Genomic DNA, 27272 nt, shown 5'->3' on the forward strand with positions numbered 1-27272 from the left:
TTCATTCTTGCCGTCGAAAAAGAGAAGAGGCAGATGCTCTATAATGTCCTATCCTCACCCACTAAACGGTACTGACGTATTTTTCTGTTCGTAACTCTGGTATCAAGTTCTTTGTGCAACGTGCTGCTGTCTATCAGCATGCTAGGGTAGGGTTTAGTTGGTATAAGAAAACAAGCTTAATAAAGATATCATCTAACGATAGTCGGGCATAGAGCAGAGATTCGCCTCAGCGATTAAAAAAAATAGTCAGTCCGTTTTTCCGTTTAGACCCTCTTTTTCTCCCCCCCCCCCCTTTTTTGGGCTGGGGGGGCTTCCCCCAGGAAAAGGGGGGGGGGAGGGGGAAAACACCTTTTCCCGGGTGCCGGGGCCCTGGATTTTGGGGGCGAAGGCCAACCCCCCCGGGGAATTGGGGACCTTCCCCGGGCCCCCCCCGGGGCCCCCCCCCCCCCCCCCCCCCCCCGCGGCACGCGGTCCTGCGCGATTATGTAGTTGATCGCTTCCGTTCTTTGCCTGGATGTACGGGTGCTTGCTCCAGGTAGTTTTGGTTCTTGGTGCGGCGCGCGGTTCCTTGGGCAGGGTTCTTGGAGGATTGGCGGCCCCCTGTTCTGTTCGTTCGGGTTAGCGCCGGCCCTAGGGTCCGGGAGGGGAGGCTGTAGTGAGGTTCTTTGGCTGGGGCAGTGGATGCGCGAAAATTTATTCTTGCCTGTGGGTTTCGGGAATGGCGCTAGTTCTTTAGGGCTGCCACGTTCTGCTAGAGGGTTTAGGAAGTCCACTTCTTGTTGCGTGTTTAGTTCCTGAATTTGTGCATACAAGATAAGATAGGTTCTTTGCTTCTGATTTGTTCATCTCGGGGATCAACCCGAGCAATGCGTGCTTCCGTCGTTCTACAACATTCCCAGAGTTGCAAATTTGAATTGTTTTTTAAGATGGTTTTATTTTCCGAGTGATGACTGTTTGGATGAAAGTTGAAACCTTTGTATTCTGAGTTTTCACCGATAGAAAAGGTAGGTACCACAAGGCCTAACAATTTTGTTTTCTTTGGAAAATCTCAGGACAAGTTGAAAGCAGTGTCAGAGGAACTTGGACACCAGATCCGAGTTTTTTCAAGAGAGAAATTTGCTCAACAACCGAGCAAGCTGCCCAGTGCAGATTATGGTACCTAAACTTGATCTGCTTTTTTTAACCGAAACCTTTCTTATTGTCTTTATGCTAGTTCTGTTGTGACATCAAAACATTGTTCTTCCAGAGGAAGATGATGAATTTTATGAGCTTCAGCCTGCTGATTACCACAACTTGGTATCAATCAGGAAGGCAGGTACAGAATGTGGTTTCGGATCTTTAATGTTTCTTTAGTACCAACTTAGATTAATACTGGTTAATCTTTACTGTTTTGCTGTCTGATTTACATACTGTGATGCTGTTTAAAATGATGAATTTGTTCAGAGAAATCTAAAATGCTGAAGACTCGCAAGATGCGTGAGGCAGAACTTGCTGCTCAGCGAGCAAAGATAGCAAAGGTAGGGCTATAAGATCCCACGCTGTTCCCATTTAATTTTCTCACAATCAATTAATATGCAATGCTTCTTCATCCAGTACTCTATACAAAGAAACAATTTGAAGATTGCAATCGCCATTACCAGTTCTTCCGTTCCTTTTCTGTGCAAGTCCTAGTTAGCTTCTTTTTAATACAGCATTATGAGAATTCAGAAATAAATACCTTAAGAGATGCTTGAAGAGCAGGTGTACTTTCTTATATTTGATAGATAAATGTGTGCTGATTAACTTCTAGCATGTGAATTGTCTTAATAATATGTCATAACAATACATAGTTCTAACTTAGAGAACTTAGTTTAGATTTTTTCTGTTTCAACGTTGTTGGTAACCACCTTGATTATAGGCACTAATGAGGGTGCGATTCTCTGATGGTTACATGCATGATTGTAGGCGGTAATGAGGGTGCGATTCCCTGATGGCTACATTCTTGAGGCTGACTTTCTTCCATCAGATAGGATTCATAGTCTAGTGGACCTGCTCATGAAAGTACTTGCTAGACCAGATCTGCCATTCTATCTTTGTAAGTCCTGCTTCTCTTTTAGGGATGATGTAGAGATAACTATTATATGTTTCTCCGGTCCTCTTTCACCCTTGATCATTCCTTTGTATTTTACCACGGCAATAATTTATTTTGGCTGTATTTGCTAAGATAAGACTTGCTTATATTTATTTTTGGCGAACAAATATGTTGGAAATCCTGGCAAGTAGGGAAACAGCTAACTGACAAAAATAGTATCACACTTAAGAAATCTGTGAAAAAATCTAATACATCATTTTGTGCAAAGGGTTTTCTTCCAATTATGAGACAATTGTTATTATTATTATTATTATTATTATTATTATTATTATTATTATTAAGTGCTACTAGAAAATAAAACAATGTTGTAGAAGTGTAGAGCCATTGGCAACACTGATTCATTAAGTTTGTACAACAGTGTCAAATGGGAGGTCTCTCCTCATTATGCTTTGTTCTGACAGTTTGGTGCCTATTCTGGATCACAATTTGAACAGCAGCAGCATATAAATATGATTACCATAGTGCCTATTTTAGATAAAACACGCGCCATTGAACTTGTATGCCAAATGTTCCTTGTGTTGAACTTGTGAATGTGCATTCTGATAATCATTGTGATCTCTGGTGTTATGTTATTTGGCATGCGTTTGCCTTACACTGAGGTTCTAGATATCTTCCATACTCATCTTAGACATGTACTGTTTACAATTTCTTAATGCTGGGTCCTTTCAATTCTACAACAGATACAGTACCTCCAAAGAAGCGTATACTAGACACATCACAGGACTTCTATACAGCTGGTTTTGTCCCTGGAGCGAACGTCCACTTTTCTTATGATCTGCCTGAAGGTATAAATCATCATAATGACTAGTTCCAAGTTAAGAATATAACGATAATTACCTCTCAGCTATATGTTTTAAATTGTTGTGCATCTTAACAGAAATTGATTTCAGTGTCACACCTTATAAAGTTGTGTTTCCTCACACTCACACCTATTATCCAAAAAAATTTATGGTTGTTACTTTGTTAGATGTTCAGTATTCATGAGTTTTTTTAATGAGTGGTATCAAATGCTTTGGACATGCAGGTTCGTTGGCAGATGATCTAAAATCAGGACCCTTTCTCCGTGAAGAAATTCAAAGTTTGGATGGACTGTCACTTCTGTTGAAACCTGCTAGTCAACCTGATGATTCTAGGATGAACTCTCCTGCTGTTCAGTCTGGTGTATCCCAATCTAATCCTGCACCAACAGCAAATGAGAAGCCAGGCAAACCAAAGTGGCTCAAAAGGTAAGCTTCTCAATTGCAATCTTTTGTTTTGGGGGGCCTTTTCCAAAGTTTTTTTTGTCAGTCTTCTATTTCGCACTGTTAGGAAACTATGACAACTTCATACATGAAGATACTTGTGATGAACTCACACACTCTTGTGGTAGGAAAATCCAAATTAATCTTCGTTCCATTGTAGTCAAATAGTTAAAAGGAGAACAACTTGTCAAGTTTCCGCAGATTATTCCTGATCTTGTTTCGATCAGTGCGCATATGCCCTATCCAGCATTTCAGAACATTGTTAGAATTTACAAGGAGCTTTGAAGTGGTTCCTTGCCTAGTAGAGTCCATGTTTTGGTTAATTTTTGTTTGCATTGAATGTTTACCCTTAAATGGTCATATAAATGCTTACATAGTCTATTGCAGTTTCATTTCGGTGCATGCATCTCATATTATGTTGTGTGTTGAAGCAACCCGACCAAAGGATATTTCTATCGCGATACTCCTGTTTGCTCGAACTCCATGTGTACTCTACTTCTTTTGTTTCAGAACATCTTTGACTTGCAAGATCACAAAAAAAAAATGACTGTTATCTACCACATCTTTGCAGGTGATACCGCTTGGGGCATCAAGTATTTTCCTGCCCTCAACACAGAATCACTCTGTTAGGCTTCTAAACACTCATAATTCATGGCTCAACAAGTTGGAATCTGAACAGGCCGCACTGCTGCAGTACTATCCTCAAGCTGTTGGGGCATTAGAAGTGGGTCCCCACTTTTGTAGGTGGGAGTAAATTTGATGTGTTGCGAGTCGTCAGAATGGTGCTCTGGCTAAGCGCTTTGCCACCTTACGCATCGTGTAAACACCATAGTAACAGTGGAAATAATAGTCAGGTCTTCTTTACGCGGCTTCACGGTGCAATGCTGTGCCTGTGCCTGTCTTCACGCGATACATTTCAGAAAACTGGAGATACTAACAAACGTGAGCTTTCAGATCTGGATTGCCTGTGCGTTTTATCCTGCCCAAGCCCATGATATTGTGGCAGGTTGCTTTCTTGTAATTGATGGTGACGGAGCCCTCATCAGCGACTAATTTGTCGCTGAGTGGCACGCATTTTCTTCAGTTGATTGTGGTCCGTGGGCCAGCTAGATTATGCGTGATCGCGATATCTGTGTGTTCCTGTTCAATGTTTAGGACAGCAGGTGAATGGGTGCTTTCGTTCAACGTTTAAGATTATGCGTGATCGCGATATCTGTGTCTGGAACTGGAAGCGTAGTTGCTGACTAGTCGAGGCAGCATTGTTTTAGTCTGCATCCACCTCACGATAGTTTCTCCTTTTTTTTTCTGCTTCCTGAATTTCGGATAAGGGCCCGCATGGCGGCTGCTAGCGTATCTGTTGTTGGGACCTGAGGAGCCGGCTACGGCTAGGGGGGAGGCTGCTCATAGGTGGTTGTCCCTATCGCTCGATTCCATGTATCATCACGCATGATTCCATGACTTCTATCTGGCATTTTTGGACGTCGCTTCCGCAGAAATTAAAAATTAGTGCAGCTGCAGAATTCCCCAATTCTCATCGTCGGGCAACATGTAAGATGAGATCGGCATGATGCAATCTTGAATCATAAGCGACCGAGGTGGGGCACGGGCAGGGCACCGGTCCGTTCCGGTGAAGTGGCGAGTTTCGCAGGCACACGTTGCAGCTGAGCATCCAAACCACCAACTAGTAGCGGAATGTGACCGATCTGGCAATTTCTTGTCCAAGATAACCTGAGGTCTCGGATTGTTTGCTCAACTGCTTGTTTTGCTGACATCTCGGGAGAGAGGTGTACGTGTAGAATCTTTAACCGTGGAAGTTGGTTTCGACTTGAACAGCTTTGCCGGTTTCGACTTGAAGAGACAACGTAGCCCTACTTTGCGAATTTGGGAGGTGCCAAATTACTGTAGCTAGCAACACTGTAGCGTTTCGTTTGTAGTTGTGAATTATTGTCCAAATATTGACTAATTAGGCTCAAAAGATTCGTCTCGCAAAGTACAATAAAACTGTGCAATTAGTTTTTGATTTCGTCTACATTTAGTACTCCATGCATGTACCGCAAGTTTGATGTGATGGGGAATCTTCTTTTTGCATAGTGCCAAAGTTGGGAGTTTTGTAGGAAGTGAAAAGGGCGTAGTAGCACAAGTTTTCGTTGCAGGGGTGGTGTGGTTCAGTGGTTGGTTGGTAGGATAGCAGCCGGGCGGGCGCACCGGTACTTCCCGTCCTGCGGCGCCGGCGGTCAAAGACAAAAGTCAAACAGAGGCAAGGAAAAGGAATCCGGTTTCAAGCCTCTGTCAGTCTCAGACTCTCAGTCAGTGCGCTCAACTTTTGCAACGACACCCCCCGCAGCAAATACCGCAAAACCCGTGGACTCCGACGCGAACCTGCCGACGAGAACAGGAGTACAAAACTGACCTTTTCGGTCGGCGTCCTCTCAAGAAAGCAGAACTCAGCAAAGCTGCGGTGCTGCTGCCTGCTTCTTCAGATTTTTCAGTAGACCTGCTTCGCAGGTTGGGACCTTGGGAAACGCTGAATAGAGTGAGACGGTCTCTCTCTCTCGCTCGCTCGCTCGCTCGCTCTCTCCAGTAAAAGGACACAAGGTTACACGGATGAGTGATGACCATTAAGGTAATGCCACGGTAACAGTACTGCCTCAATGAGGCTGAGGCACATGCAGAATGGCAGATCGGATCGGTGGTTAGTGGTTGACGTATAACGTATTCCATCAGGAGCACGGACGCACGCGTACTTGTCATCTACAGTACGTACCAGAAGGCAGAAGGCAGGGGGCCGCGGGCGTTCGTTCGTTTTCAGCGCTGCTGCACAACCTGCAGAGATGAGAAAGGGAGAGGAGAGCAACCACCCGAAAGCCACAACACGAATCGAACGAGCCAGCAGGCAGCTGCACACCAGTAGCCACGAGGCCCATGGAAAGCTGCAAACAAAGGTTCGCAAACCTGAAATCTTATGCTCCATTCGGAGACAGATCTGAAGTTTAGTTTTGTCACATCGAATGTTTAGATACTAATTAAGAGTATTAAATATAGATTAATTATAAACTAATTACATAAATGAAGGCTAATTCACGAGACGAATCTATTAAGCCTAATTAGTCCATGATTTGATCATGATTCATCTTGCAAATTAGCCACAGCTTATGCAATTCATTAGGAAGAAGAGAAGGGAGTGGAGGGAGAGGAAGAAGAGGGAGTCCCTCCTTAACTCACCGGCTAAATCCGCCACTGCTTCCAATGTTAGGTTCCTCTCGTGGAACGTGCCATTCACGTATACTCCTACATCATATAGAGAGTATACTCTATGACCGGCCATAGAATAGCTTATTCTGTAACCAGCCCATCCAATGCACTAGAATGGTTATAATAACTTGAATGGTTTCCGACAACAATGTAGTTGACTTTCTAGAATTGATACGTTCATTCTGGTACGTCGTAATTTACTATAAATCGATTGTACCATAATTTACTTAAAAAAAGCATCTTGACGCCAAAAATTATGGTAACTTCTAGACCAAATTATGGTACAATTGATTTATAGTAAATTACGACATAAAAGAATGGACATATCAATTCTAGTAAGGCGACTACATTGTTGTCTGAAAACCATTCAAGTTATTGTAACCATTCTAGTGGGTTGGATGGACTGGCCACAGAATAAGCTATTCTATGACCGACCGTAGAGCATACTCTCCCTACGTATATATACATATACATATACATATACATATACATATACATATACATATACATATATATATATATATATATATATATATATATATTCATCTTTCAGCTATAAATGACGTACTGTAGTACTCTACATGTCAACAGCAATACGACTTAGTAAACCTTAAGACCGGATAGCGTCGCCTGCCATCGGTGAGCTTGTGCCTCCCGTCGTTTTGCCAAGACCACGGATCATCACAAAAGCAAAATCCAGCAATGTGCCAAGACTGGTGAGCGTGTGCGTCGCGTCCTTTCGCCAAGACCGGGCATCATCACGAAGCAAAATCCAGCGATTAGCAGGGGCCAGCACGTAAACCCTCGCGCCATTAACTTCCTCTGCCGTTACCAGTTTCCACACCACACCAAGCTTTGGTGGAAGCGAAGGGATCGGGGTTGGTGGCACAGAGCACGCCGGCACGCGCGCGGTCGCGCGCAGGTGAGCCGGGAAAGGCAGGTAGGTGGCGGGCAGGTAAAAGAGGAAACGAAACGAGGCGACAGACGGGTCAGGGGGGGCGTCACGGTATAAAAACGGGCCTGCCGCCGAGGGGGACCGGTCGAAGCAGCGACAGGGTGCCCGCCCGCCTCCCTCCCACCACCCGTCCCGCTCGGCGCTCGCTCTAGCTCTCCACCCGGAAATCTCGCCGCTGGTCAGTGATCTCTCTCTCTCTCTCGGTCTCTCCACACCCGCCGCCGCCTGCTCCTCCTTTTTCCTCGCCGCGAAAACAGAAAATCCCGCGCCTTTGCCTGCTTCGGCGAGTCCGAGGTTTCTCGGTTCGTCAGCTTCTGCTCCGGCCGGGTTAGCGTTGCTGCTTATCAGGATTTTTTCCTCTCCGGGAGGTGTTGCGGGGTCGCGGTATTCTAGTATGTTGCTCTAGATTCTTTTCCTCAGTCGCTGACGGTTCCGCCGCGGATCTTGTGCTGCCGGGTTGCAGATCTTTTCTTTTATTTTCTTTTTTCTCCAAACGGGCCGTTCCGACGGAACAACCGGTGATGCGCAGATATCAAAATTGCTAAAACCCCAAGGCGAAGGCGGACCGGCTTGAACCAAACCAGAATTCGCTTCGCCATGAGTTGGGAATCAGCGGAGGTTTTGGCATATTAAATTGGGACGTTTCCCTTTTAATTTCTAGTTCCACGATTAGGCTGGACCACAAGTGTTTGCTTCGTGTGCATTTCTTTACACCGTAAGTGGGTTTAGCAAGTGTAAATTCCAAATCAAAGAGTGACGACTTTGTAATGCTCTTTTAGGTATTAGAAGATTAGAGTTGACCTCTCGGGTTTAAGTGGATACTGCTATGTTGACCTTTAGATATGGTGCTTTTAGTGATCTCGGCAGCATGAGAAATAAGTTGAGATGCTTTTTCGACAATACAATAAGCTGACTACCTTCTGCGATGATACAATAATCTGATGTGCTTTGTCCTAAAAAGCATGAGGCGCATGCCATTAGATCTAGTTCACTTAAAAGGCGAAAAGGGGTGTGATCTTAGATCTGATCATGCCAGTTTTTGTATCCAGTTCTGCGATTGCAGTAGCTTCCATGCTCCTTTTGGCATAAAAGAAATGGCATTGCATTTGCATGGGACAGCTTAACTACAGAAGTTATTTATGTGCTCTGCTAGCTTATTTTGTTTGTTGTTGGATATTGCATAAGCAGTATGAAAATGTCTATGGTGACCCCAATGGTGTCTTTCTCACTTGGTTAGTTGTATCATTGTAGCAGGTAGAAGAGGCTTGTCCTATTTATCATGTCAGGAGGATCTTCACCATCGTCAAGGCGGAGCAGCTTTAATTCTTTATCTAGAGACCTAGACCTTCCTTCAGAACAAGGGTGTCTCTCTATTGTTGTACTTGGGGCTTCCGGTGACCTTGCCAAGAAGAAGACTTTCCCAGCACTCTACCACCTTTTCGATCAGGTATCTGACAGCTCTAAGTACTAACCATTCCCTGAGCAATTTTACAATTTAGACAAACTTAAGCTGTAATGCACATCCAGTTGAGCCATTTCATACCAAGTACTCGATACTTGCTTTGTCGGGATGGTCGTATCACAATTATAAGCACACATAATTGTACCTTTCTCCCATTTGAGATAGGACAGTGTAGAAGACAATTTGAAGGACTAGTGACTAAAATAGATCAAGCTTCAACACATGTTGTAGTCCATTCTTGAAGATATAAATTTAATCTTTACAGCCTTACAGACATGTGGCATCTTTGCAGTTCCTGTTTTTCTAGAATATGTCCAGTTCTGTGATCGACACTATTATCAAGTTCATCAATATACTTATTGAAGTTAATGTTCATGCGTTACAGGGATTTATACAGTCCGGCGAAGTGCATATATTTGGTTATGCTAGATCAAATCTTTCTGATGATGGGTTAAGAGAACGCATTCGTGGGTAAGGTTTTCAGATGGCTGGACCTAGTTCTTAGGTTGCATAACACAGCTGTTTTATTCTGCAAAGATTTTCCTTGTTTCCATATTGCTGCATTTAGAAAAATATAACCTCGAAACCTGATCTGAAATGCGTTGTATATATATTCCTAGATGTTCAGCAGCTTCATGGAATTGTTAAGACGTGCGCCTTTACTCTTTGAACTTCACTGACAGGTGTTCTTTTTATACAGGTATCTCAAAGGAGCCCCGGAAGAAGATGTTTCAGAATTTTTGCAATTAGTAAGTTGTTATTATAATCACACTGAATTTAATTAAATGGCACAGGCATCATCATGGTAATTTGTGTCTCAGATAAAATATGTCAGTGGTTCCTATGACAATGGAGAGGGATTTGAGAAATTGAACAAGGCAATATCGGAGTATGAGGCATCAAGCAAATCAGAAAGCTATCGCAGGCTCTTTTATTTGGCATTGCCTCCATCTGTCTACCCTTCAGTGTGCAAAATGATCAGAACATATTGCATGAATCCATGTAAAGTTTGTTTCCGATTCTCTGTGTTGTTTTTTTTAGAATTCTGATAAGCTGTTGCATTTCATTTGTTTAATGAAAAAATAAGCATCGCAAAGTTAGTGAAAGGTTCAGCTTCATTAATATCTGTTTTCTTTTGTTTTGCTTAGAGCGCAATAAACTTTTACATTGTTATTCAAAACTTCTGTTTTTTTTTCAGTAGTAACAAGAGCATAATTATTTTTATGCTTTGGTTCCTACCTGTCGTTCACTTCTGTCTTTGTGTAGTGCTGCCATTGAGATTTAAAAAATAAACATTCTGTCAAATATGAATTTGTTTTGGAAGGGATACAAAGGACATCTGTGCTATTTATCAACTAAATCCCATATCAGTTCCCATTGTAGTAATATATACAGATTCCAAATGTCGAGTGGCATACTACTGTACTAAATTGCACAACTACATCTATTGAGTTTGGGCTTGACATTAGTGTTGTGCATGCAGCTTCTCACCCTGGATGGACTAGAGTCATTGTTGAGAAGCCCTTTGGAAAGGACTTGGATTCTGCAGAAGAACTAAGTGCCCAACTTGGGGAGCTATTCGAGGAACACCAACTGTACAGAATAGACCACTACCTGGGGAAAGAGTTGGTCCAAAACTTGGTAATGGCTGTAATTTTGCTTTACTTACTTTATGTTTCACCAACACTTGTCTAACTAACTTTGAACCAATCACATGTTACAGCTTGTCCTTCGTTTTGCCAACCGCTTGTTCTTGCCTCTTTGGAACCGTGATAATATTGATAATATACAGGTAAGCTGATTTTTATTCAGTAGCTAGCAGTAGGCAACTTTGTTTTGCTGGTATAAGGTTCCATGTACATAACTGCGGTTCCTTTTATAAATTGTTTTACCTGACTGTTTTTGTGACTATTGTAGAAAGCTGTTGTATTCTACTGCTACAATTTAGTGATGTTTGAAATGAACTAAATTGAACCTTAGATAACTGAAAGCATGAATGCCTTTCCATAAATACTCTAAACTTATAGTATGAACAGCATGGCATGCTAATTAATCCAACCCTGCAGATTGTATTCAGGGAGGACTTCGGGACTGAAGGGCGCGGAGGATATTTCGACCAATATGGGTATGTGCAACATTGTTTTTAGTTTAGTGTATTTCAATAGCATTTTTATGAAGTTGTCTGATCTAATACCATGCTCTTAAAAGCTAAAATACAAATATCCTTTGAACATGCATATTATGCATGGTAATGATGAGAAAATTGAGAAATATTCAGCCCTGTTTGGTCCTTATTAATGTATAGATGTACTTATATTTGAAACTGAGGATGCATGCTTTCCATTGTTGCTTAAACTTGTAAAATCCAGAGAGTAAAATTGCAATACTACAGCAGCCAAATAACATGAAATATGCTTCCCTTTGATACTGAATTGCAAAACAAAGGCTTTATGTCAGTTAAGGATAAAGACAACTGGATGATGCCGCCCATCTCTGGCACATTGTTTAAATATTTTCGCATTTTTTTTCTGCATACCTTCATTACTCGCTCTATAAATATCTGACTCTGCTCCTGTTGCTACAGAATCATTCGTGATATCATTCAGAACCATTTATTGCAGGTAAACATAAATAAGATATATTGAACATTCATATACTATGATTCAGCATTTGTTACTTTTTCATAATGGAGTCCAGCTTTTAGAGTTTTAGTATTTTAGTGACTAGACTATAGGGGGCTCCTTTTACCATACCATTTTTTCCGCTTACCATTCCGAATACTTAAACTTATGGATTACATGCTGAATCTTCTGTGGAATAGCTAGCCCATGATAGAATTTCTTCAAGAGTACTTTATGGATGTCTTTACGAGTAAACACTCTCAGTTATAAATTCTTATTACCTTCTGCAGGTTTTCTGTTTGGTTGCAATGGAAAAGCCTGTCTCTCTTAAGCCTGAGCACATCAGAGATGAGAAAGTCAAGGTCCAATCTCTCTTAACTCCCTTCATGTTAACACTATATTGTAGTTCTACCAATTCTCTTGCTGTTGTTTGCTTTGCTCTCTGAGATGTAGCAGAGTGTGCATCTTATATTTTGTTGTTTTGTTAGTGCTTAGAGAAATAAATTTCGTGTCTTTTTGTCAGGTTCTGCAATCTGTGAACCCTATTAAGCCTGAAGAGGTGGTCCTGGGACAATACGATGGCTACAAGGATGACCCTACAGTGCCAGATGACTCTAATACCCCAACTTTTGCGTCTGTTGTTCTTCGGGTGCACAATGAAAGATGGGAAGGTATCTCTGTCACCCACATGACCGCATCTTTACATGTTAGACTAGAAAAGTATATAACTGGTGTTTGAAGGATATAATTGAAATACTTACTCTGTCCCTTTCTTCTGTAGTTCAGCATGCCCTTTTCTCTATCATAGTATTTTTACTTTCAGTATGAGCCCTCTAATATTTCATATCATGCAGGTGTTCCATTCATTCTTAAAGCTGGTAAAGCATTAAGCTCAAAGAAAGCAGAAGTTCGGGTGCAATTCAAGGATGTTCCTGGTGACATTTTTAAATGTATGTGCATACAAGTTAATGAAATAACTCAAGCTGGACGCCTGGACTAGATGCTAAGTTCAACAAGCAAATGTGAATTGTAGGGTGTATGGACAAACCGAACCGAGCACCAAAATAATACTAGGGATGACAATTTTGCTCACCTTATAGCTTCATGGAATGCCTCTAGTTGATTCTTTTGCAATGGATATTTTATTTGGTTTTGCAATGGATCTTATAGTTGAACTGAATATAAGTATAACCTGGTGAAGGTAAGAAGCAAGGAAGAAATGAGTTTGTCATACGCCTCCAGCCATCAGAAGCCATGTACATGAAACTAACTGTAAGTCCTGATATTTTCTTGAGAAAAAAGGAAATCTTGATGGGATTTGAATGTGCAACAGAATTTCTAATATACTCCTTGAAAATTGAATTACTGCAGGTTAAGAAACCTGGGTTAGAAATGGCTACTGAACAGAGTGAGCTTGATCTGTCATATGGGATGCGCTACCAAAATGTCAAAATTCCTGAGGCATATGAACGCCTCATCCTGGATACGTACGTGTCATCCTTTTCGTTATTCTATCATATATGTATATCTCTTACAAAGAAATTCTCACTTTCCATCTTGAAATTGCATGTAACGCTGGATACACCATGCCTTATGCTCATATAATCTTGCAAAGCTTTCTTCTATGCAAAGTGACAGCTTCTCTTTATTGCACTAATCGTCTGATCAATATCCATGTTTGTGCAGAATACGAGGAGACCAACAGCACTTTGTTCGCAGAGACGAGTTAAAGGTTTGTGCCACCTTGCATATTTGTGTCTTTCTGGTTGTATGTGGAGTCTTTTATCTTCAAGAACTCTTCTGATTCCATGTCACTCTAACACCATACCTGTTGGTTCTCAGGCTGCTTGGCAAATCTTCACTCCTTTGCTGCATGACATCGACGAGGGCAAGATGAAGGCCGTCCAATATCAACCTGGCAGCCGAGGCCCCAAGGAAGCTGACGAATTGAGCGCTAGAGTTGGTTATGTCCAGACCCACGGTTACATATGGGTACCACCCACCCTTGCATAGAAGAGAAAATCTGTTTCCATGGCATCATAGGAATTGTGTATCTAGGAAGAGTGCCCTACAATAAGGCCACGCATATATATATCGCCCATTTTCATTGTACCGCCAACCACAGTGTTGTGGTAACTTAGGCTGAATGTTCCAACTACAATGTGAAATAAAAGTACATGTTTCAATAGATATGCAATGGTCAATGATGGAATGTTGTTTACACCTGCGATGCTACAGCATACTGCTCTTCCCAGTATCAAAACAGAACGCTACAGAATTTGGCCAAGTTTGCAAAACACGATAGAAAGTTTATCCAAAGCTAACATTCCCGTGAAAACACTCACCAAGCAGTAGTAATATACAGTGGAGCACACGGCACTAGCGCCACGCTATCTTTTTACTGTGGCTTGATCAGCTTCTCAACTATTTGTTTAAGAGCTGGAGCACTTGCACTTGCACTGCACTTCTGATCAGTGAAACATGACCTCCCTTCATCCACTGCCTTGCCGAGCTGGGGATCCATGGTCACCTTCCCAAGGAAAGGGACCCCCATTTCACGGCGCATCTTCTCGGCACCACCCTTGCTGCTGTCAAAAGCCTCAATGCATGCGACAACTGACAAAAGGTCGGGAGCTTTCTCCTTAATACAGTCAAGAGCCCAGTCCGTGACATCTGCCTCGCCTGACTCACTTGGCTTCACAAATTTCATATCCAAAATTGCCTGCCTCAAACCGCTCATGCTCTCAACGACGCCCAGGACAGGAACACCAGCCATCTTGCAAAAATTTATCCCCTTCCTCACATCGATCAGAGAAACTTGCTGCAGGGTGGTGACGATGATTGCACCATGAATTCCTGTGCTCTTGAGGCATTGCACAATTGTGATGTTTTCATCTGACATCCCTGGCAGGGTATCCACGACAAGATAGTCAATGTCGCCCCAATCAACATCCTTTAGGAATTGTTTGATGAGATGATTCTTTTTAGAACCCTTCCATACAACAGCATCATCTTGATCGGCCGGGAAGCAGGAAGCCAATTGACATAACACCAAGGTTTGACTCAACATAGACCGGTTGCCAGCCGAAGTTGCTATCATGAATACACTGACCTTCAAGGCCTAACATTTTGGGGATGCTAGGGCCACACATGTCTATGTCAAGAAGGCCAGCCTCATAGTCCGTATCAGCAAGGGAAAATGAGAGCTGGGTGGAAAATGTACTCTTTCCGACACCGCCTTTTCCGGACATCACCAGTATCTTATGTTTTACGGTACTCATTCGCTCAATGATGGCAAGCAGATCTGAAAAATAAACAAAAATACTTACATTTAAGATTTTCCGCCAACCGGAAATATAGGTAGCACCTCAGTATTATTAATAAGTTGAAAAATCAAGATCACTTGGGAAAGCATTGACATATAAGAGGAATAATCACAGTAAAACTCATCATGTAAAAAACAGACAAGTGAAGTAAGTGATGCAGGCTTCTGGGATAGCTATGTCAAAACTAACAGCGGCCCTTTTGGGTTATTAAATACATTATGCTTAGCTTATACTCTGTATGTACATTTATAAGAGTCTTAGTGATTTCTTCTAAGCACTCCACAGTTTCCAAAATCTGCCTTTTGCAACATATCTAGTACCTTGTAGCATGGATCAAATCGAGTTGGTAACTATCATAAGCATTGCCTGAAGTAGGCATAACCATAACTACAAACGTCATAAATCACAGTCAGATCAATGTGCTTCTTATACACCAAAAGCATGAGCCTTTGGACACCAAGTGAGCTACCAAGTAACAAATTATCATCTAGATGCAGGACGAGTGCTCCACTGAGTAGTGCGCTACTGCAACCAGGCCTTCCTAGTATCAAGCATTGACACAATATACAACGAAGCTACTCTTGACAGGCAAAGGATACCGGCGATCATGCCAATCACACAAATATGGAATAAGAAACTGCGGCGGGGTTAGGGCTTGGTATGGCTACCTGGGTCGGGACCCTTGGGTGCGGTGGCACAGACCTGCTGGTTGGGGCACCCCGCGCAGGCCTCCGCCTTCCCCGCCGTCTCCGACTGCGTCCCGGGGCAATCTGCGGCGAATGCAAGACCAATCAGAAGGGGGTCGCTCAATACTTCAAGACCCAAAAGCTCCGCACGAGCGGCGAGATGTCTTACGGTCGTTGGCGTCCTCCGGGACGTTTCCGCCTCCGGTTCCGCCGGCGCCGCTCTCCATGGATTCCTCGCTGGCTTGCTGCCGCCGTCGACGGGGGTTTTAGCTTGTAGGCCTCTTCTTGGGTTTGGGGGGGGACAAGCGGCTTTGGGGTCGAATGTAACGACCGCACCGGAGCATCTGAGCCGTCCGATTTCCAACGGACGGTTGCGGCTGTCGAGGAGAAGATTAGGGGACTTTTCGCTGGTGGAACGGAACGGGCTCAAATGCAATATCTTTCTACTCACGGACCCGGCTCCGCGCTGTCTCTCCGGCCCACTAGCTCACCGCCGCCGGCTAGCCGCAGGAGCTCGCTGTCCTATAAAAAAAAAAAGCCACAGGAGCTCGCCGCCGCCGCGCCGAGCCGAAATAGCCGGCGCGTGTTTTCGCAGCCAGCGAAAAAGGGGGCGCGCAGCATGAGAGCGGCGGTGAGCTCACCACCTCCGCACTGCTACTCGCGCCGCCGCCCCACGCTGCTGGACGCCCGCCATGTGTTCGACCACGTGCCGCAGCGGCGCCTGCCGCCCATGTCCGCGGGGCTCCGCGCGCAGCCCGCGGCGGCGGCCGTCCGGAGGCCCGCGCGGCGCTCGGCCGTGTCGGCGTTCGCCCCTGCCTGTCGCGCCGCTTCATCAGGTACTAAGAGTGTAGCTTTTATTTTTTGGCTTCCGCCTTGTTCAGATAAGCTTACTGCTCTTGACGCAAGTGCTTACCTTTGGAGCTGCCTAATTTGTTTGCATGTTTAGTTCAATGGATTGTTAGGCTTGGTGAGGTATTGGGGGTTTAGGACAGTAGTATCTTTTTTGTGGCACAAAATGACAGTGGGTGCTCAAGAATGCCAGTAAACTTCAGTCTAGTTCGCAACTAGCATTCTAGCTAGCAAACTGTGAAATGCTACCAAGTGATTACCTAATTAGCCTAAACCAGGCGTCCAGCACATGTTGAATTTTGCTTGTCTGCTTTGAGGAGTAAGTTCAGGATATGACTCTTGGCATTAATGATGGAGTGTTTGAAATGGTAGAAATGAGGCGATGGAGAAAGAAGAGAGAATCTGATGATTTATAAGATCCCTGAGTTGATAATTATACCGCTATGTAATGTTGTTTTGTCTGCTGCCTGGTGAGCAAAATGAATTCAACTTTTCAATGTGTTTCATGTTTCAATGTTGTCCTGTTTGCAGTCTTGCCTGCTTCCTTTAGCCCCGTGGAACTAATTGTTCTTTTTGTTTTGATAATCTGTAGCTTCCATGAATTCTGGAAATGTACTTCTCTGTGCTTAGGCTTTATTCAATCATGTGACTTCACTTTAGCTTTGTAGGAGTAACTATGAATCTTTGGTTTGAGGAGAGTGACGAATTGAATATATGAACTCAATCACCACAACCATATGTTCTTACATTAGGAATTTTCTGTTTCTTTTTTGCCTCTTACATGGGAGTATGGGACAAAATAGCATAGATGATGGTTGATCTGAAATTGAAACTGGAATGAATTGCCTGATAAATGCAAGATGCCTTGAACTTGGAAAATGCTTAGATACACATACAGAAAATTTAAAGCATGAAAAATAGTTCTCTGTTACTTGTAAGTGCCAACCTTCCTATCTGGTTGGAACAGCATAGTAATTTACATTGGCTGGGTGATCATAGACTGTTGACTTCCTGGAGTTTGCTTCTTTGTAGTTGACACCATTGCTTGAGAGTCTGGGATCTCTGTAGCTAGCTTTCTTGCCCAAATCTTTACTTGTCCCAAGCAATGTCTTCTTGCTGAAATTGGGTAAGGTATAAACCCTTGCTTGCAATATTCTGCCATGCTTCATTCAAGAAGTGAAGCGAGTTCATATAAATGAAGCATACCATTGTCATGTACTGCATGTTCTGTGGTTAATCATTCTTGTTGAGTGCTTCCTACATGCTTTCCTAGATTAACTTCTCGCCTTTGTTAAGATACAGCATACATCATATTTCACATGCTCCCTAACCATTGAGCAGTTCCTCGTTTGTTTAGGACATTTCTGCAAATCCCAACAGCCTCTTCAACTCCTCGCGTGTGTTTAACTCCGTCTACATTCTTGCCATCAAGACGAAACTTTGAAGGCTATATTCCTCGAAGCTGCTCACGTTCATCATTGAAGATCTATAGCCAGCCATCACTGCTAACCTTGCAGCCATCTTCAGCTCTCATGGTGTCCTCCCAGCTCACCTCTTCTGACGTGGCCCAGCGGTCAGAGGAATGGTTTGCTCTCCGCAAGGACAAGCTCACCACAAGCACCTTCAGCACGGCCTTGGGTTTCTGGGCTGGCAACAGACGGGCGGAGCTGTGGAATGAGAAAGTTTTTGGACAAACGGAGATCAAACTGGCTGATGCGGCCAGGTCCGCCATGGACTGGGGGACAAATCATGAAAGCGTGGCCATAGAGCAGTATACAAGCATCACAGGAAAACTGGTGGGCACCCTCGGCTTTGCAGTGCACACCGAAGCCAACTCCAGATGGCTGGGAGCCTCACCTGATGGAATCCTCGGATGTGAGCTCGACGGTGGGATCCTGGAGGTCAAGTGTCCATTCAACAAGGGCAAGCCCGAGCTCGCCCTGCCATGGCGTGCCATGCCGTACTACTACATGCCGCAGGTGCAGGGCCTGATGGAGATCATGGGCAGGGACTGGGTGGAACTCTACTGCTGGACGCCTAACGGGAGCAGCCTGTTCCGGGTGCCCCGGGACCGCGTGTACTGGGAGCTCATCCACGAGGTCTTGCGTGATTTCTGGTGGGGCAACGTGATGCCAGCGAGGGAGCTGGTGATCCTGGGGAAGGACGCTGACGCGAGATCCTTCGAGCCGCAGCCCAAGCACCGGCTCACGAACCTAGTGTTGTTTAGGAGCAGGAAGCTGGCCTCCGAAGCCAAGCTGTTGTGTATGGATGTTGGCGGCCATGTAGAATTCTTCAAATGAGTAGTTCGGCCGATGATTGTACTCTATATTATGACTATTCTTTAAATTAAATCATGAATGAATGACTCTCCAAATTACTCGTTTCATCCCTTTTTATGTTAAAGAGTGTAATATTGTGCTGTGTGTTCAGAATTGACTCTCCAAGTTACTTGCTTTACATGTTCAGAATTGATGAATTTGCATTCGCTGAAATGAAGGTGAAAGGTTGAAAGGATATCCCAGCCTATGAACCAGGTGGATCGGCCGAACATAAAGTGCAGTTGTACTAGTTCTTTACTCTTATCCTATTTGACATAGCTTACTCTTCTTTTTTCCCAAGTGGTTTCGTGGTACCAGGGACTACCTGCCTTGCCCATTGCAAAATTGCAATGCTTCTGAGTTGGCCTTTACTTCCGCTTGCACGCGAAGGAGAAGCGATCCGATGGGATGGGACAGCTGTTGCTTGCTTCCTGGATATTCTCATTCCCTCCGTCCCGGATGTCCAAAACGGCAAAACGGATTGATTGCTCCTCTTATCCATCCATCCAATCCACCTGCCGGTTGCTTCCGACTTCCGAGCTCTCAGGAATACTTGTCTTGCTCTTACCTTGCCTGTGGAACAAGCAAGGCTGTCTGGAAACCATCCACGCACGGATCATGTGGCCGGCACCTGGCATGCCACGGCCAGGGCCTAACCTGGTCGAGAACATCGGACAGGAGCCAGACGGCCAGACCAGTTCAAAACTCCAAACCGAGGCCTAACTGGCCGGTAAACCATGCGCTCGGTAACGCGTTTTTGCTGGTTATAGCGCAGCATGCCTCCTTTCAGTTTTGTGTATCAAGCCATGTGCTCAGGCGAGACCAGCACTTGTTTGGCTCAGCGTGTTTCCAGTGCCCCTCTATAATTAGAGTAGCACAACAAGCTTCTATTCTGGGAGCCAGCGCTGCCGTTCTCCGTCCACGACACACAAACGCAACACATTCCACATGTCGGAACGGAAAACAGACACCTTGCGCCTCTGGCAGGTGTTGTTTGAGCAACCAAGCGTCTTTTCCGTCCGGAGAAACGGGACCGGACGCTTGGTCACAGGAGGCAGCACTCAGTAGCATGAAAACATGATAGCAAATATAGCGAAGAGGGGACACAACCACAAGCTTCCGCATGCTGTGTTTCAACTTTCATCAGCATTCAGCAACAACGAAGGACGTCCCATTTATGCTCCCAGCAGCACAAAAAGGACGGCCACACTTTCAAAGCTTGCCAGGATGAGATCACAACAGACAACCACCAGAAACAATCCTTGAACATGCATCTAGCAAAAAAAAAAGGCACCTGAGCAAAATGATATCACAACGGACGTATACACCACAAACAATCTCCGAACAAGCATCTGGCAAAAAAACAGGCGCCTGAGCAGACGCAGGTGCAATAAGACTCCAGCAGCTAAGTTAGAAGTCAGTTTTTTATTTATTCGAATGTAGCTGGCACAAGTCAGATGGCACGATGTTTCTACAACACAGACAAGTAACTATTACATTTGTCCGATAACATAGTACACAGGTAGGTACATCAGATTTTATTTTGGGGGGGGGGGGGGGGGGGGGGGGGGGGGCAAAAAAGCTAATATCTTCCATCTGAAGTTCCAAGAACATGCAGCATCAAGCAGCCCCACTCGAACAATCTTACACACAGTACTTCCACACTCTGAGCACTTCACATTCCTGAAACAAGAAAACAGAACATGGTAAGTAAATGCTCACAGGAGCTGAGGCTCTGATTTAGAGAGCAGTATTCTATTATCATGCAGACTGAACTAGTATAAAATTGCTACATTCCAAAAGAGGCAAAAAAAAATCATGAAAAGCATAGAATCACCTACCTCCATTGTCAGTTTGGCACTACCCACTGCTCGCAGTTGAACAGCCAATCCATCCTTTCACTTTTGTTTTTCTGGATTTTTTTCTTTTTTCTTTTTTCTTGCAAGCAAACACAATATATCCGCTGCACCTACGCTCATAGCAAAGTATACCTTTCTTTTTGTTCTTTTCCTTGTTAGAGATACTCTGTCAAGATGGCCCCACATGGATGGGAGCATCAACAAAAGAAATGCTATGTTAGGACTGTATCCATCCAATCCAATGGATAAGACGGAACATCTATTTTTCAGAGGGAGATGAATCTCCATGCGGCTGACAGATAGGGCAGATGCTCTCCAGAAGAAATGTCTCATGAAACTCATCGTCTATACATCTCCCACACTTTATACATCTCTTGATGCAAACAGCACACCCTCTGCAAGTAACAGATCCGCTGATCTTGCATTCCTCTGATGGGCAATCGAAAACAAGCTTGTAGTTTGGACAAAGAGGGCATTTCTCAATATCAAGAGCGTATTCATCATGAAGATCTGGCATGAAACCATCAGGAACATATCCACCCTGAGGATCTGGTAGAAGACTATCCGGATGAAAGATACGTGGCTCCTGTTTGTGCAATGCCTGCCCATTGTCTATTCGCAACAAGGACAATAACTCCTCATATTGCGCTTCTGATAAAGTGAAGCGGTTTGCAACTCTGAGTTTCTTAATACCAATATCTGCTACCATATTAAATGACCTCAGATTGTCAATAAGACCTTGGTAAGTCATCCGGAATGCGCCAAAAATGCCCAACTGTACCAAAAAAAAAAGACGAAGCTCAGCAAATAGAGAATTGTGAATTACCCGTAAACTGGTGGCACAGCTTTTCTTACTGGCCCCAACATTAAAATGAAAAATTCTTAAGTCCTTAATTCAAAATTAATTAAACCTTCTTTGTACTCTTCAGCAAAAACATGCAATACTCTCAAGCTAACTGATACCAGTATACCACTACTGTCACAGAGCATGCATGTAGTTTCCTCAAATTAGTTTGAATCTGTGATCATGGTCTGGCAAATACATGGACAGATGAGTAAAATTTGCAAGCTTCCAGTTCATCCCATAGACAAAACATACTGGAGAAACTGAGAATATACAAGGCAGTAGCCTTGTTCCGAACAAATAACCCTGAAGATCATATCACTAAAATTCAAACTGGATGTCCACAGCTGCAAGTACTGAAAATGTATTTCGAGCAAGCAGAACCATAATGCAATTCATTTTGAGCTATAATGAAGAATCTTTCCACAGCAGTAACAATCACATAAAATGGTGCAGTGATAACAATGGATTACCAAGAATTTGATATGATACAAACAACATTCGCTAGTAAGGTATAATAAATAAAACTATTCAACTGCAAGACATGAAGGAGTCACATCAGTTAGAAATATTTGCAAGAGGATTAAACCATACTAACCTTTGTTAACTGTAGATTACTTTCTAAAATAGCCTTCAGTCCCTGATCTGAGATTTCAGTGCAACCCTCAAGACTAAGGCACTGCAAAGAACCCAGGGACTTTTGTGTCAAGCAGAGAAGATCAGCATCAGAAATCTTCTCGCCCAACTGCGAGTCAATATGGATGCACTTCCATAAAAATGGTTCATTCCGAATAGCTGAACGCAATGACTTGCACACCATCTCAAGAGAAAGGATGTCACGTAAGCCAAGATAGCCCAAAACAAACACCATTCCCTCATGTGCATCATTTCCCTCTTGGACAGGAGCAGCATCAACTGTATCACAGCATGCCAAAGTTGCCTCGCAAGAGCTAGATGGATCCTCCATGGACCCAGCAGGCTCAAAAGGCAACCGTGAAAATTGGTCCATGCCTCCACCACCAGAGAGGCCTCCAAACCCAAAAGAGCCCTCAAAAACACCCATATAGCCACCAATACACGGCTCCGGAGCAAACACAAAAGCCTGATTGAAATAATGATAACTCAGGTCGGCGAAAAGATCATCATCGCCACCATTTCCAAAATGCCCTGCACCGGACATGACAGTTAGGTCCTCGATGCAACTGGCAATCGCCGCAGTGAATGAGGTCTCCAGGTTCATCCCAAAGGGGTCTGTGGGTAAAAGATCCACAGGGTCGGACTCGTCCACCTCCTCCTCCAGCTCCAGCTCCAGGTCATCCCACCACAGCGAATTCACCCCGCAGGATGACAGCGGGGAGGCCTCCTCCGACCGGCACCCACACCCAAGCATCATGCCGGCACAATCATCGGTTGCCAGGAGCGGCGACCGTGATGAGCAATTCAGCGCCATGGCCTCCAACCTCCGTTCCACTACCTTCTCCTCTTTTGTTCTTTTTTTCTTTTTCTTTTTTTGACTATATCTACAGAGGACGACAGAACACGGCCCTAGATCTCCTCAAAGAGAAACCCTCTATTCCTGGTCCGGGCCGATCAAAAAAACACAATCCCTAGGACCAAAAACTTCACCGAGCAATCTCGATCATGGATCCCAATCCAATCCAATAGCAGAGAAACTAGGGGCCCAAAAATTACTAAACCGAACCCCCTCCCCGACCAACCCCCAAATCTAATCACCCGACCTCACCATCATCCACTCAACCCTGATAATCACGCCCAAATCGCCAGAAAACAATCGCTCCAAAACAAGACACTCCACCCAGATCCCCCAACACAACCGGCAACAGTGGGGAACCGAAATCCCCAAACCGGTACGAAGCTCCTCGGGCGGGGTAGGCGGCGATTGGCGACTCGGCTGCAGGCAGATGCAGAGCTCCGAATGCGGCGGTGGTAGGACGGGCGGGGGTTGTGTCTGGGATTGGAGTGGAGACGGTAGCGCGCGGAAACCCTACACGGGACGCAGGCTTAGAGGAGCGGTGGTGGTGGTGGTGGTGGTGGAGAGAAGGTGGTAGCGTGGGAGTTCCGCAAAAATCTCGAAGCCTCTTCCTGCCTGCCGTCCCCCTTGGCCTTCTTCCGCGCCGCGCCGAGGGGAGCGGAGGGGTAGGAGGGACCGAGGGAGGGGTGGGGAGGAGCCGAGGAGAGGGGACGAGAGGGTGTGGCGGCCTCTGCTCTGGTGGGGGCCGGGGCAGCGGGCGGCTAGGCGAACGCGATCTGGTTTTTCTAGTCGCGGGCTCGCCTTTTCGTTCGCGTTCTGGTGGGGATTTCCTCCTGATCTTCTCTCTCCCGGGCCGTGCGAGAGGGGGATTTCCGCAAGATTACCCGCCCGCCCGCGGCGCGGATTCGCGTCGTTGGGGTGCGGGTGGAGGGAAACTTGCGGCGGAGCACGCGAGGCTGGATTGGAGCCTGGTTTTGGAATTTCGGAAACACTCTGGGCTTGGTTTTGCATATCTGCAGAACTTGGGAGGGGGATCAAAGAGCGGGAGTGCATTGGATTCCACAGTGATAATGACAATCCTAAATTCATGGCCATTCTAGATGCCACGGAAGAGTCTGAATCCAAAAGGAAATGATTCGATAAGGTACGGATCGGCCAATCCAACCGGCGTGCCGCAAAAGAAAAATATATATATGGTAGAGCCACGCCATATATGTGTAGTGGCAAATCAAATGATGCGGGTGGAAATTTTGGGCCCACGAAAAATGTAAATATTTCACCTGAGATTATTCCATCCCATTTTATCTATCTAAAGTTTCACTGCAAGGATTTACGGAAAAGAAGTAATCATACGAGAAAACATACCACATGTGTGAGATTATGCATTATACTCCTTTAATTCTTGCGGATTCGATCCTCCCTCAATTTGTCAATCATCTTCCTGACACATCTCTAAGCGAGTAGTGACATAACAAAGGGATTTCTTTCGACGCAACAAAGAGGTGGAAAGGTGTCACCACCAACTATAAATGAATGATACGTTAACCAACAATTAATCCAGAGCACATGGATGGATGGTAACTACACCAAAGATCACATCACCATTAACCGAGGCTACTTCTACTCTAGATCTAGTGTGTGGAGCTATTCATAAAGGAAACAAATGGCGAGCAAGAGAATAAAATAATTTCTTGGTAGGACGGCGACGATACAAGAAAGAAAAGGTGAGCGAAAAGATTAGATCTACTGAATGGCACCAACGAGATATCTATACCTACCTTGGTAAGTCATCCTTGCCGTCGCCGTCGTCGGTGCTAGAGAAAGAGAAAAGGCTAGGTTTACTACTCGACACCATCGATATGAGCTGGCGGCGCTGCCGCTTGAGAAAGAGGAGTATGGGGATGGTAGAGTTGATATTGCGGGTCTCGCAGGAATACATGTAGTTGCCTTGGTAAGCCGACGGCGTAGAAGAATGAGAAGGGAGGAAAGGCTAGGGTTACTCTCGCGACGCTGCTAAGATATTTATAGCGGCATTGGAAGACTATCAACGGCTAGGATATTTGTAACAGATTCGGTAGAACGGTGGCACCGTAGGATAGTAAACGATGCGAAGGTTAGGTTTACTGCCACGTTACCACCAACACAGTAATAAAATGGAAAGTACTATTGTTTAAAGAAAATTTATTTTCTAGGGACGCAATAAGACGCACTTTGCTCCCCAAAAGCCTCGGGAATAACATTTGCCACCTCTGCACATAAACGCGTGTTTTCATCAGCGCCTGGGGTGTTCTTTGCAAAAGCACCAGAACCATTTGCCCGTTCCTTCCCTCCACTCCATCCGCGCGTCCCCCGGGTTCAGACTCGTGCTACCGCCGGGCCTCCGGTCTCGCGCCCTGCCACGCGGGGGCCATTCGCTGCCACGCGTAGAGCCGGCTGACGCGTGGGCCACCGCTGACGCCCACGCTCCTGGGCCCGCGCGGCTGCGCACGCCAAACGGCGGGTGGATTTACGTGACAGCGGAGTGGCAGCGAAGCCCCCAGGGGGATCCCCCGGATGCGCGCGCATTCATGGATGGAGCGGGTTGTTGGGCGCTGCTCCTTACACGTGTTCCCCGCCGGCCACACGTGGATCCGCCGTGACGGCGTGCGTGACGACGCCGGGCGGGCGGCGCTGGATCCCCGACGATAAGGCCTGCGCGCACGGGCCGTGGGAACGCAGCGCGGCCTACGGTCTACGTGATGGACCGGTTCCACGGGAATCCTTGTTCTTTCCGTGTCGCGTAGCTGTTTGAGAGGTTCAGCATGGGTTCACGTAAAATCAATCGTACCAGATACGCTAGCTCCCTCACGCCATTTTAAAAAGATTGTGATATTTTCTCCATCTTTTAATGCAGCAGAAGATATCCTTTCTTGGTTCCTCCCGGGAGATAGAGATTTCGAGAGAGTAATTACGAGATTCTATTTTTTTTTAGGGCGAGTTATTATGAGATTTTGCAGAAGATCTTCTTCCATCCTCCTTTGGTTAGAGCAGAGACCGAGAACAAAACAGCTTCCAGCAGCAGCAGCAGTAAATCGTGTCAGGCCGGTTAGGGCCATGTTTAGTTTCACCAAAATCCCAACTTGATACTATGCAAAAGAAGATTCCCCATCACATCAAACTTGCGATACATGCATGGAGTACTAAATGTAGATGAAATCAAAAACTAATTGCACAGTTTTATTGTACTTTGCGAGACGAATCTTTTGAGCCTAATTAGTCAATTTTTGAACAATAATTCACAAATACAAACGAAATGCTACAGTTACGCATTTATGACAAACTAAACAAGGACGTCGACAGGAACGTGTTGCTCTCTCTGGTGGAGGATCGAGACGTGGTACTAGTAGTCAGCTGTCGTGCGACGTGACAGAATCCGTGGGGAGGAAGGCACCGGTCTGTCTCAGGAAGGCAAAAAAAAAAAAGGCGTGGTAACTCCTGGGTGCCGCACCTGCTGCTGCGCTGCACGAGCGGGGCATTTTTTGGGGTGTCGCATGTACATGTACTACAGAGTACAGAGCAGAGAGCTTCTCGGCTTTTCCTCGCACGTCACCCCCCCGCAGGCCCGCACCAGCTGCCCGGCCGCTGACAGGATCACGGTACAGGACGGCGCATCTGGCTGGAGCTGGTCAAAAGGCAACGGACTCCTTTCCCCCGGATTCCTTCTTGGCCAAGTACTGCCGCTCCAGCCTCCAGGTCTCGGCGGACGGGTAAAAAGAGGGTGCGGCCTCTGGTAAGCGCTGACGCGCACGGGCGTTGCGTGTCCGCGTGCGGCCGAGGCGCCGACGCCAGCGGCTTGGCGGCCACGAAATTGAAGACGCCGGGTGGCTCGGTCACGGTCAGAGTCGGTGCGTGCGCCGCCGAGATGCTGACGGCCCGACGCGCTGACGCGCGCGCGCGCAGAAAGCCGAGACGCTGCAGGCGGGCAGAAAGCCGCATCGTTTTGGCGGGTTTTCGTCTGCCAACCACAACTACTGATCCGGTGGATCCCTATTCCCTCGCTTACCGGCAAATTGCAAATGCTCAGGCAAAGGCAACCCAGAAAGGCGGTGCGCTCGAGCTCTGTTTGGATCCAACGAGTTTCCGAACGTGGGAGTGTTCTCGTGAGCATACTTGGTTCCACCTTCTAAAATCTTTAACTCCTAAAAAGTGATTAAAGAGCTAAACATATTAACTAAAAAAAATTTTTAGGAGGCTTCA

At 45.4% G+C, this 27272-nt stretch overlaps 4 protein-coding genes and 1 pseudogene across 6 annotated transcripts; 3 read left to right on the forward strand and 2 right to left on the reverse strand.

The window, feature by feature from the left end:
* The first annotated feature begins 1032 nt into the window (after nt 1–1032).
* Nucleotides 1033–4455, forward strand: LOC101786133 (plant UBX domain-containing protein 1). Its single transcript, XM_022828025.1, has 7 exons — nt 1033–1155; nt 1247–1315; nt 1444–1517; nt 1945–2074; nt 2812–2916; nt 3156–3357; nt 3944–4455. Exons 3-7 carry the CDS (start codon nt 1455–1457, stop codon nt 3945–3947), a joined length of 504 nt encoding a protein of 167 aa, XP_022683760.1. The 5' UTR covers nt 1033–1155; nt 1247–1315; nt 1444–1454; the 3' UTR covers nt 3948–4455.
* A 3152-nt stretch (nt 4456–7607) lies between these two features.
* LOC101771022 (glucose-6-phosphate 1-dehydrogenase, cytoplasmic isoform) lies at nt 7608–13852 on the forward strand. 3 transcript variants are annotated; one of them, XM_004975953.4, is made up of 16 exons: nt 7608–7757; nt 8831–9026; nt 9427–9512; nt 9742–9790; nt 9863–10043; nt 10525–10682; nt 10765–10833; nt 11108–11166; nt 11626–11662; nt 11953–12024; nt 12186–12333; nt 12517–12612; nt 12864–12934; nt 13034–13149; nt 13349–13394; nt 13505–13852. In XM_004975953.4, exons 2-16 carry the CDS (start codon nt 8859–8861, stop codon nt 13673–13675), a joined length of 1527 nt encoding a protein of 508 aa, XP_004976010.1. In that variant the 5' UTR covers nt 7608–7757; nt 8831–8858; the 3' UTR covers nt 13676–13852. The 3 variants fall into 3 exon arrangements, with proteins under 3 accessions (XP_004976010.1, XP_004976009.1, XP_004976011.1); XM_004975952.4 differs by having other exon boundaries at nt 7609–7757; nt 8834–9026; XM_004975954.3 differs by lacking the exon at nt 7608–7757 and adding an exon at nt 7770–7906 and having other exon boundaries at nt 8834–9026.
* A 55-nt stretch (nt 13853–13907) lies between these two features.
* On the reverse strand, nt 13908–15950 carry LOC101771955 (annotated as a pseudogene).
* Nucleotides 15951–16128: 178 nt separating this feature from the next.
* On the forward strand, nt 16129–18919 carry LOC101772359. Its single transcript, XM_004975955.3, has 2 exons — nt 16129–16510; nt 17865–18919. Exons 1-2 carry the CDS (start codon nt 16294–16296, stop codon nt 18821–18823), a joined length of 1176 nt encoding a protein of 391 aa, XP_004976012.1. The 5' UTR covers nt 16129–16293; the 3' UTR covers nt 18824–18919.
* Nucleotides 18920–20247: 1328 nt separating this feature from the next.
* LOC101772768 (F-box protein SKIP14) lies at nt 20248–23800 on the reverse strand. The gene is made up of 3 exons (XM_004975956.3): nt 22143–23800; nt 20683–21475; nt 20248–20524 (listed from the first exon to the last, which is right to left on the reverse strand). The coding sequence occupies exons 1-2, from the start codon at nt 22992–22994 to the stop codon at nt 20960–20962; spliced, it is 1368 nt and encodes a 455-aa protein (XP_004976013.1). The 5' UTR covers nt 22995–23800; the 3' UTR covers nt 20248–20524; nt 20683–20959.
* Between the last annotated feature and the right edge of the window lie 3472 nt (nt 23801–27272).

This window comes from Setaria italica, chromosome VII (assembly GCF_000263155.2).
Source record: "Setaria italica strain Yugu1 chromosome VII, Setaria_italica_v2.0, whole genome shotgun sequence".
NCBI lineage: Eukaryota > Viridiplantae > Streptophyta > Magnoliopsida > Poales > Poaceae > Setaria > Setaria italica.

Coding starts and splice junctions, on each gene's coding strand:
- LOC101786133 (XM_022828025.1), top strand. CDS start 1,455: ATGCTGAAGACTCGCAAGATGCGTGAGGCAGAACTTGCTGCTCAGCGA. Junction 1,518..1,944: donor AGCGAGCAAAGATAGCAAAG/GTAGGGCTATAA, acceptor GCATGATTGTAG/GCGGTAATGAGGGTGCGATT. Junction 2,075..2,811: donor AGATCTGCCATTCTATCTTT/GTAAGTCCTGCT, acceptor ATTCTACAACAG/ATACAGTACCTCCAAAGAAG.
- LOC101771022 (XM_004975953.4), top strand. CDS start 8,859: ATGTCAGGAGGATCTTCACCATCGTCAAGGCGGAGCAGCTTTAATTCT. Junction 9,027..9,426: donor TCTACCACCTTTTCGATCAG/GTATCTGACAGC, acceptor CATGCGTTACAG/GGATTTATACAGTCCGGCGA. Junction 10,683..10,764: donor AAGAGTTGGTCCAAAACTTG/GTAATGGCTGTA, acceptor CACATGTTACAG/CTTGTCCTTCGTTTTGCCAA.
- LOC101772359 (XM_004975955.3), top strand. CDS start 16,294: ATGAGAGCGGCGGTGAGCTCACCACCTCCGCACTGCTACTCGCGCCGC. Junction 16,511..17,864: donor CTGTCGCGCCGCTTCATCAG/GTACTAAGAGTG, acceptor ACCATTGAGCAG/TTCCTCGTTTGTTTAGGACA.
- LOC101772768 (XM_004975956.3), bottom strand. CDS start 22,994: ATGGCGCTGAATTGCTCATCACGGTCGCCGCTCCTGGCAACCGATGAT. Junction 21,476..22,142: donor GTAATCTACAGTTAACAAAG/GTTAGTATGGTT, acceptor TTTTTGGTACAG/TTGGGCATTTTTGGCGCATT.